This window comes from Halichoerus grypus, chromosome 15, assembly GCF_964656455.1.
Source record: "Halichoerus grypus chromosome 15, mHalGry1.hap1.1, whole genome shotgun sequence".
Classification (NCBI taxonomy): Eukaryota; Metazoa; Chordata; class Mammalia; order Carnivora; family Phocidae; genus Halichoerus; species Halichoerus grypus.
The window spans coordinates 60118176-60128675 of NC_135726.1; the positions used below are offsets into that span (position 1 = coordinate 60118176).

The window sequence follows — 10500 nt, forward strand, 5'->3', positions numbered from 1 at the left end:
CAAAACACAAACCCTGTATGGTATCATTTATATGGATAATCTTCAACAAAAGAAATAAATCACACTTACAGAAACAGAGAGTAGAATGCCAGAACCTAAGGACTGAGAGAATGCAGAGATGTTGGTCAGGGATATACACCTTCATTTCCAAGATAAGTTTAAGGATGTAATGTACAGCATATTGACTCCAGTTGCTAATATTACATTATACACTTGACATTTGTTAACAGGGTTGATATTAAGCTTTCGAACCACCACCAACAAAAAAGGTAATTTTGTCAAGTAATGGTGGTGTGATTAGCTTCATTTTGATGATAATTTCATAATGTAGGGACGCCTGGATGGCACAATCGGTTAAGTGTCCAACTCTTGGTTTAGTCTCAGGTTGTGATGTCTAAACTCAGGTTTAGACTCAGGGTAGTGATACTGAGCCCTACCTCAGGCTCGCCGCTCAGCATGGAGTCAGCTTGGGTTTCTCTCTTCCTTTCCCCTCCTCTCTGCTCATGAGCACGTGCACACGCACTCTCTCGCTCTCACTCTCAAATAAACAAATCTAAAAAAAATTACACTAATTTCATAATGTATATATCAAATTATTATGTAATATAATTTCAATAATATAATTTTGTCAATCATACCTCACAAAGATGAATGGAGCGAGGCAGGTAGAAGAAGAGATGTAAACACTACTGAAAGAACCATAGAGGACAGTCTTGAGAAGTAACCCATGGTCCACTTAAGTAGTAAACATGCCAATGCCTGCAATTTCAGGCACAAGGAAATGGCACCTAAAGGAAGGGTGCAAAACCCGGGCCACAGAAATGGCACGGATCTGAACACACGGACCCAGCCAGGGAGAGGGCAAGCAAGTTGCAATCCATCAGCCTCACGGCATGACCACTGACCTCTAATCTTATCCAATCAGGGCTCAGCACAGAGGGTACTGGGGCTGCAGGGCAGAGAAAAGGGTACACCAACAACTCACAGCTAGCAACAAAAGCAACTACCCAGAAAGCTGGGGAAGCAAGCAGTGTCCACAGTCCACACGAGAGAAGGACTAACCTACCCTGGAAAATGCAGAGGGGGGGACACGGGAGTACAGAGTCTAGTCCAGGTCAAAGGGGAGGCTGAGGGCCTTACCCAGTGAGGATATAAGTGTAAAGTTCTCCAGCATCACATGGTGGTACAGCTGTCTCTGAGCCTCATCAAGAAGCCTCCACTCCTTCCAGGAGAAGTACACGGCAATGTCCTCAAAGGTCACACCACACTACCATGAAAGGAAAAGTTAGAACCATGAACATTCTCTGAGAACCCACAATCCAACCCCCCATACATCCACCCCAGTCTCCCCACATCAGAATAAATACCAGGTCCTGGTGCCTCTAATGCTGCTCTCCTCTCACCTTCCCATCAATCAGTGTTCAGTCCTCAGCAGTAACAGGCAGGGGGACACATGGATGCACTCTAAGTTCTGGGTCTGGCCTGCAAGGTCCCATCCCCCTGCCACGATATTCCCATGGAGTCTCCCACGCTGTGCCCTCAAGACAGCCAATTATAGGCCCTGCTCTACCAGGAAGTCTTCAATACCTGGGTGCTGAGGCCCTTAGCTCACACTTCCCCTCCATGTGTACAGGATTCTGTAGACTGTACCACTCTCACGACCCCACAGATGAACTCCCACACCTTCCTGCCCCACACCAAAGGATCCTCCCTTGACTCACACTTGTGCTTGTCACATGACATCCAAAGGATGTTTGACAAACTCAAACAGGTTCCAGTCCCACCCCAGGACTCTCAGGGATCCCAAATGAGGGAAAGCCTCAAATGCTGCTGAGAAGCCCTCCTCACCTGCCTCTAATCCTCCCTTCAATAACACTCCCAACCACATGTCTACTTTGGATACTCACAGACCATCTTCTACTTCTATGCCGCCCATATTGTCCATCAACAATCAGAACCCACTACCCTCCTCCAAACCTTTCTGAAAACCCCAGCACTAAAGGCAGAGCAAAGCAGAAATGACCACATTTCTCCAGACCTTTTCCAGCAGCAAGACTTTGAAATACCCCAGACACCATAAAAGCTGACCACAAAGTTCTGGTGAAGCCTACAGCACTGAATAAACAGCAGCCCCAGCCTCACTGTCATCTTGTCTCAATTAATCTTAGATGTTCTCAGCCATCTCTTGTCCCATCATCCCATGGAAGCCTTGCCCATGTATCTGCCAGATCATTCTCTCCCCTTCACCTGTGTTCACAATGCCCAGCAACCCCAACCACGTGCTGAGGAAGAAAACCACTCTTCAGCAGACTTTACTAGGACCCTCTGACCTACTAGCAGCATTGCCACTATGCTCTGCATTCCCTTCCTAAATGTGATCCACATCTCCACCCTGGTCCACACAGTAGCCATCAATTTTCAAACCCTCCATCATGAAACTTTCCCCCAGTTTCCCAAAATTTCCTGTCCAGCTGCCCAGTTGTTGCCATCACTCATACTTCTCTGAAACATCTAAGATTCTAAACAATGTCAAAACAAGTGAGGACATCCCCAAGGACAATCAACCTACTGCTACCTTCCATCTGTCTAACGCTAGCTCCCAACCGTTCAGTTGTTAGGAAGTGGGTAAATTTATAACAGGAAACCTCACTAAAATGGTATCAGGAGGTTGCAGGCTTGAGGGGGTGGGAGCCCTCAGGCACTGCCCCTTGTTGGACTGCAGACCTAACAGCAAAAGAGGGACTTGACCTTATTTATATGGGGATAGTACTTCACCAGCACAGGCCCACGAAGACCGTCTGTCCTGACCGCCCCACCCGACAGCTCAGCCAATCAGAAGCCACAACTCCCAGCTCACTCCAGGGGACCTGCAGTTGTAACAGCCTCGCGACTTCGCCGCCTTCCCCTCAGGAAAGCCCACCTCTCCCGTTCTCCACACCGGCCTTCTGTTCGGACTCGGCCTGTTTGTTCCAAACTGCAGTCCACTTCCGTCTCCACAGAAACCCATTCGTGCAGATAAAATTACCGCCACATTTCACCTTATCTTTAAGGCTCACGGACCACAAGCCCGGGGCCCTCCCTCCCTCCCCCTCTCTTCTCACCCGCAGCACCCCGGTCTGCCGGAGCCCTTCTCAGAACATACACCAGCAGTCAGCCAGTTCTCCCACATCCAGGCGGGCCGAGGAGCAGTCCGGGGACAGAGCCCCCGCCGCCTGCCGTGCCCTCCTCCTGGGCGCCCGGCCTCCTCGCCGACCCCCGCGGCGGGCTCTCTTCTCCGGCGGCCAGACAACGCCTAGTCACCCCCGCCTCAGCCCACCTCACTCCCGCCACGACAGACGGCCTTCTCGGGCAGCGCGGGGACGGGCCTCATGGCCGCGCTGCACTTTGCTCCTGACACGAAGAACGGCGACGTGCTGGTCCCCGCGGCTGGCGCAGCCCCCTCCAGCCTCGGCCCCAGCCGCCCTCGGCCCCGAGCCCGCTCCCGCACGGGGCCCCCGCCCGCCGCCGCCTCCCCGTCCCGGACACCGGGGCCTGGGCCGCAGGGACGCGAGCCGGCGCCCCGCGCTCGGGCCTTCGGGCTCTGGGTGGGGGGACGGCGGGAGGGCCCGGGGGACGAGCGCTCACCTGAGCCGGGGCCCTGCGCGCGGCCGCCGCCATCGGACTCGGTGGGCCGGCAGCGGACACCCGGACTCCACTGGGTGCGGCGAGGACAGCGCCTCCCCTCGCGTCTTCACGATCAGTCACGCGGATCCTGACGCGCGCTCCGGAACCTTACGGGACAAACAGACCCAACCGGAGGCAAAGAGACCTACTGGGGGATGAGACCGGAAGTCCGGCCCCCGGGGATGCGCTCGCCTAGAAACGCCGTGTGCTGTTCCCTCATTGGCTCCTCGCTCCGCGCTCGGGGCCGGGCTCTTCCGGGTGGGGTGGCTCCCGGAGCTCCGGCGGTCTCCGGTAGGGGGTCCCCCACCCTGGAGTTGCCCAGCTACGGTCACGTGGCACCCTGAGGGACGCTGGAAAGTGCTGCTCCTCGCCGGGGGGACGGGATTTGCTCCTCGTTAAAGGCAGAGAAGAGCTGTGCTTTCAGACTCCATGAACGTCAGTCAGCTTCCAGAGAAAACTATTTTAAATGCTCTTAAATACTTTTACTGAACTAATTGACATATTATTTTGTACAGCACTTCAGAAATAAGAGTCTGTGCAGAGGTGGAAAGATGTTGCTGCTCCTCAAATGCTTGCACCCTGAGGTGTTACAGTCAGTTTCATAAGTTTCAGTAGGATTAGTTGGGAACAATAGATTAGTTCCTGTCAAGCAACAAAAATTCAACCCATCACATTGTAAAGGTTTGCTGGCTTGATTCATTGATTTGTGAATTGGGCAGCATCCATCTAGCAAGTAGAGGGCAGCTCCAAAGCTTTACAGAAGGGGAAGGTTTTTAAAGATAGGACAAGTATGGGGCGCCTGGGTGACTCAGTCGTTAAGCGTGTGCCTTGGCTCAGGTTATGACCTCAGGGTCCTGGGTTCGAGCCCCGCATTGGGCTCCCTGCTCAGCGGGAAGCCTGCTTCTCCCTCTCCCACTCCCCCTGCTTGTGTTCCCTCTCTCGCTGTGTCTCTGTCAAATAAATAAATAAAATCTTAAAAAAAAAAAAAAAAAAGATAGGACAAGTATGTCAAACAGAAAAAAAGGATTATGTCAGGTGAAGTCACCTTATTTTGGGGACAGAAGGGTCTTATTAGTCTTGAGGGAGCACAAGCCAAGCTGAGGAGAAAGCACAAACTAACACCCCACAACCCCACCCCCCCAGGGTATGATAATGTGTGACATTCCTCCAGGAAACTTCCAACTATCTTAAGGTTAATGCTTTGCTAGAAGAAAAGACAATATTAGCTTGATAATAGCAAGGAGTCCAGGATGCTTAGGGTCTTCTTTAGCATATGAAATACCTTTTGGACACCTCCCTTTTTCCTTACCTCTCCCAACTCTCAAGTATATAACCAGCCAGTCCTCATACACCGTTCCCCCCGGCCCACCCCGCCATGTGCAGCAGCTCTTTCTGCCCATGGGTCCTGTCCCCGTGCTTAATAAAATACCTTTTTGCACCAAAGACATCTCAGGAATTATTTCTTGGCTGTTGGCTCTGGACCTCATCAACATTCCAAAACTACATCATTTGGCACCCAAATGTGGGGCTTTGAGTCTTTTAATCTGGACTGGGTTTTGGGGCAAACTTGGTGAGTTGTTTCTCTCCTCTTCCTTTACTCTCATTTCAGGGGCTTTTCAGGGAGTACGGTCTTATTGGAACACTGTCATGTCGATTGCTCAGGCTACAATCCTCCAGCCCATTGCCTCTCTTCAGGGAGGAGAAAGACTGTCTTTTGGCTGGAAGTTAGTACCATGACTGGAATGGTAATAAGACCCAGAAACTTGATGCCCTCTCTTTATTCCTGTCCTTATGCAAAGTTGTCTGCCTTGGGCATGGGACAGTCACCTAAGTCAGCAGGACGGCTACCAATCTTGACTCCCATGTGAGGTTTCCTCTTCATTGGTCTAATGTGATCCCCTCCACATCTCTGGTTTACTCGCTTCCGGCTGTGAGAACGCCACTGGGAGCTGGCCGAAACCAGTACCTGATTGAATTAAAACCCAACCAGCACGTTTCCTAGACAAGTTGGCTGTAAATACTGCGTGTGTTGGAATGTCCCTTAGGCCATGATGGATTTCTATCTTAACTGTTTTCTGTCAGTGTCCTCTACTAACTACTTAAACTACAAAATTGGGTAATTTCCCCCTGTAAAACTTTTCTAGCGTTTTCCATGGGTTAAAAACAGCGGGTTTTTCAAGACAAGGTAAAATAAGGCTTGACCTTCGAGGCATGACCTCCAAAGCACGGTATTTTGGTCCATATGCCAGGCACCCATCTATAGCCTAGAATGCAGTAGGGAAAGGGTTGGGGGTGATGCTAGCATCTCTCCTATGGGGCCTTTTATGGCAGGCCTGCCTTCTTGGCAAGACAGGATGGTGATCAACAGCGATTTTCATTTGAGGGATGCCTCTAGTTGCTTTTAACACCCGGAACCTCTGACACATCCTGCGTGGGATCCCACCCAGGCGTTGAGGGTGGTGGTGGTGGTGGTGGTGGTGCTTTTTGGTAATGGACCATGTCTCTTCTTCAGTTCCCAAGGGTTCTCCCCTGGGATGTCTTTTAACCCACTGGAAACAATTCAGATTGAAAAATTTAAGAGGGCGCCTGGGTGGCTCAGTTGGTTAAGCGACTGCCTTCGGCGCAGGTCATGATTCTGGAGTCCCAGGATCCAGTCCTGCGTCAGGCTCCCTGCTCAGCGGGGAGTCTGCTTCTCCCTCTGGTCCTCCCCCCTCTCATGTGCTCTCTCTCTCTCATTCTCTCAAATAAATAAATAAAATCTTCCAAAAAAAAAAAAGAAAAATTTAAGAAAGGCGCTGCATGGCCTCAGTAGGATCTATCAGACCTCTTATGCAGGAAAACAGGGAAAATAGATGGAGATTCCCTAGGTCCATCCAGGCTTCCGGGGCTGTAAATCAGGACCTGGACCTAAAGGGCCTCTTGCAGAACATGTTTGGTCAGTAACCAGATCAGTAAACTCCCTCCTGATTTATTGGATGATAATTATCTAAGTAGACCTCCAAATAAACCCCGGTTGCTGGAGGAAACACAGGCCATCCCTAACAAAGGGAATGCTGACTCTTATTCTCTCTTACTGTTCCCCCAAATGTGGGGGCTTCTCCCTCATTTCCCGGGTCAATGGCTATTATTGGAGCCAGCTGTGGTTAGTCTACCTCAGGATGGGGACTTTAAGGAATATTCCCAAGCAGCTGCTGAAACTCCCTTTGTTTTCGGGGAAGCCTTCTCCGGCCTGACCATGGACTGCTTACTTCCACTTGCTGGTAAAAAAACATGGTGTTTGGGGCGCCTGGGTGGCTCAGTCGTTAAGCGTCTGCCTTCGGCTCAGGTCATGATCCCAGGGTCCTGGGATCGAGCCCCGCATCGGGCTCCCTGCTCCGCGGGAAGCCTGCTTCTTCCTCTCCCACTCCCCCTGCTTGTGCTCCCCCTCCCGCTGTGTCTCTCTCTGTCAAATAAATAAATAAATAAATAAATAAAATCTTAAAAAAAAAAACACAAAACAAAACATGGTGTTTGCTCATCTGTCCAACTGGATGAGCTTTAGAACCGGGAACCCCTTTTCTCTACGTTCTGGCAGCACTTTGCTTCTGTCTCCCATTCACCCTCCTCCTGTTTCTGCACCCCCTTGGGTGCGGCCTGTATAACTTGCTTCTAGACCAGCTTCGGTGCCTATGGTACTATGGCTCCTTCTCCCCTCACTGTCAAGGAGCGAGAACAGCGCCCCCTAGACTTAACAGTGCCCACTTCAGATTTCCCCACCCATGTCTCATGTAAAAATTGACATGGGGGAACAAACTAATTGACTTTTAGAAAAGAGGATCCAGTGAAACATTAAGAAATAAGAGCAGAGGATAGTGGGGGAAGGGAGGGAAAACTGAATGGGAAGAAATCAGAGAGGGAGACAAACCATAACAGACTCTCTTGACTCTGGGAAACAAACTGAGGGTTGCAGAAAGGGAGGTGAATGGGGGGGGAAGGGGTAACTGGGTGATGGACATTAAGGAGGGCAAGTGATGTGATGAGCACTGGGTGTTATATGCAACTAATGAATCATTGAACACTACATCAAAAACTAATGATGTACTAAAAAAATTAAAAATAAACATTCTTGAAAAAAAAAAAAGGAGGATCCAGGTGGAATATAATTTGGTAAACTAATTTGAGTTTGGTTTAATTAAATAGATAGGTCTTTAGAGTTGTGCCCTAAAATGGTTCATTTTGTCTGTCTCGAAGCTTTCGTGGGTAAATAAGATAGCTTTCAAAAAGTCTTGTTTTGCTTGGATGATAATTGGGATTGAATTCATTGGACATCTAGGTCTTTTCCAAATAGAATGGAGTGCTAAAGCATTGATTACTGAACACAGGTTTGTGTTTTTAAGTTATTGCAGAAAAATTTGGGTCTGTTATTGCAGATATTTGGGTCTGTTGATAAACATGCTTTGTGCTTAATTGCTAAGTCTGCCATCTAAAAAAAGTTCTGGTGTGATAGTTTACACTTGGTTACTGCTTAGTCTTCACTGGACACTAAGGTTTCTAAGTTAAAATTCTGCTAAATGTAATTAAGACTGATGGAAATAAGGGAAGCAACTCTGTATGTAGAAAAGTAGGAGATATGTAAGAAAGAAATAAGAAATGGGAACACATTTTTGTTGAAGGTAAAAGAAGGTAATTTTGTCCTAAATGAGACTTGTGGTTTGAAAATAAATGGCTTGGGACAAAAATCTAGATGCAAAGGAAAGTTGTAGAAAGTTTGTGAAGGCAAATCTTTGGAAAGGAATTTTATGTGTGATCAGGAGGGACTAAGAAATAAAATGGATTTTAGTTTTTTTTTAAATAATTTAGGGCGCCTGGGTGGCTCAATGGTTAAGCGTCTCCCTTCCACTCAGGTCATGATCCCAGGGTCCTGGGATCAAGTCCTGCATCCGGCTCCCTGCTCAGCAGGGGGCCTGCTTCTCCCTCTCCCTCTGCCTGCCACTCCCCCTGCTTGTGCTCACTCTCTCATTTCTTTGAGAGAGAGTGAGCACACAGAGGGAGAAGGAGAAACAGACTCCCTGCTGAGCAGGGACCCCCCCCCCCCCGCAATGCAGGATGCGATCCCAGGACCCCAGGATCATGACCTGACCTGAGCTGAAGGCAGACGCTTAACCAACTGAGCTACCCAGTCGTCCCTAAAATGGATTTTAAAAGTACGCTGGCATAAGATTGAAATTCTGCTTTTCTTTCTGCTCAAAAGACAAAAGTTTTCTTGAATTGTTGGTTTACACTTGATAAAAAAAAAAAATGTAAACAAAGTTTTTTTTCTCTTTTGTCTGCCTAGAAAACCAGTTTCTATGTTTTGTCTTTATTAGGTCTTTGATAGCTTAGTTAAAACTTACCAAATGTTAAAGGAGCTAAGTTTTGCTAACTATATAACCCTACATTTTGCCTTTGGAATCTCTTAATTGTCACCTTGGTTAAATAAGTAAGTTTTAAGTTTTGAATAATCTGTAATCCTATTTAGGCATGTGCTTTAAAACTTTCTGAGGTTTTTAAAACAAACTTCCCCAGATTTGAATTGTAAACAAGTCTCTTTGACTAATTAGGCTTGTTTATTTGGTATGTTACCTTTTTTTTTTTTTAAGATTTTATTTATTTGACAGAGACACAGCGAGAGAGGAAACACAAGCAGGGGGGAGTGGGAGAGGGAGAAGCAGGCTTCCTGCCGAGCAAGGAGCTTGATGTGGGACTCGATCCCAGGACCCTGAGATCATGACCTGAGCTGAAGGCAGACACTTAACGACTGAGCCACCCAGGCGCCCAGTATGTTACCTTCTGATATAAGGTCATCATCACTTGATATTCTGATTATTGAAGTGTTACATGTCACAGAAATAACTGGATTTCTTTGTCAGCTATATTGTAACCTGTCATCAGAATTTTAACCATGTCCATTTTTGAGGGTTTTTTGTCATTTATAGTTCTTATTCTCTTATGAAATATGTTTCATCTTCAAGGAGATTCAAGGATTTTTAGGACAAATACAGGTATTCAATATCTTTAAGATCAAAACTAAAATGGGTAAGAACTTCCAGAACTAACTAAAGCTGCATTCAAACTGAACAAGAATAGTAATGTGGGACTAAGTGAACTGGGAAAAATGATTATAGTTTCGTGACTCTTGCTTGAAACATTGCTGGTTCTCTAATGTTTGCTCTTCCAGATTAAGGAAATTTTCTCTTAAGATATCTATGACTTACAGAAATATGACTATTCCTTTGTGAACAAATTGAAGCATTTAACTTTTCTTTTTTTTTTTTTTTTTTAAGATTTTATTTATTTATTTGAGAGAGAATGAGAGACAGCATGAGAGCGAGGAGGGTCAGAGGGAGAAGCAGACTCCCTGCCAAGCAGGGAGCCCGATGCGGGACTCGATCCCGGGACTCCAGGATCATGACCTGAGCCGAAGGCAGTCGCTTAACCAACTGAGCCACCCAGGCGCCCTTAACTTTTCTCTTTACCTGAACCCTCTGAAATTCACAAGGTCTCAGTATTCTTTCTTCCATGGCAATCAGAGTCATCTGCTTAAGTTCAATAACAATCTGTTCTCCTTGTAACAGGACACCATTGGAAACATTGGTTATTTTACCAAGGCTTTGACCGGAATGTCATATTTGAGAGAGACATGCATAGACTCAGATATGACCACACAGCTTTAAGGAACTAAGTTGACTTTATGAAACCTGGAGCCATAAAGCCCCTTGGAACTGTTGGCCTGTTACCTTGCTTACAGAGTTCCCAGCAGCCTTCTCAGGTGAGTAAAGAATGTCACTTCCTGGCAGGTGCAGGAACCTCAGGATATAC

The 10500-nt window shown here is 47.6% G+C and overlaps 1 protein-coding gene across 5 annotated transcripts in view; it reads right to left on the reverse strand.

Annotated features, from left to right (window-relative positions):
* LOC118549667 (zinc finger protein 256-like) overlaps positions 1 to 10500 on the reverse strand; it is a 58681-nt gene that overhangs the window by 15283 nt on the left and 32898 nt on the right. For 3 of the 5 annotated variants that reach the window (XR_013444186.1, XR_013444185.1, XM_078062872.1), the window contains exons 1-2: positions 3625 to 4962; positions 1141 to 1267 (exon numbers count right to left, since the gene is read on the reverse strand). The exons of 1 other annotated variant lie outside the window; for it this stretch is intronic. Coding sequence is in view for 2 of the 4 variants with exons in the window: in XM_078062872.1 (XP_077918998.1) it covers positions 1141 to 1267; positions 3625 to 3657 (160 nt within the window). In the remaining 2 variants the exon portion in view is untranslated. Of the gene's footprint in view, positions 1 to 1140; positions 1268 to 3624; positions 4963 to 10500 lie in introns of those variants that run through there. One more of the 5 variants, XM_078062874.1, reaches the window with a different exon arrangement.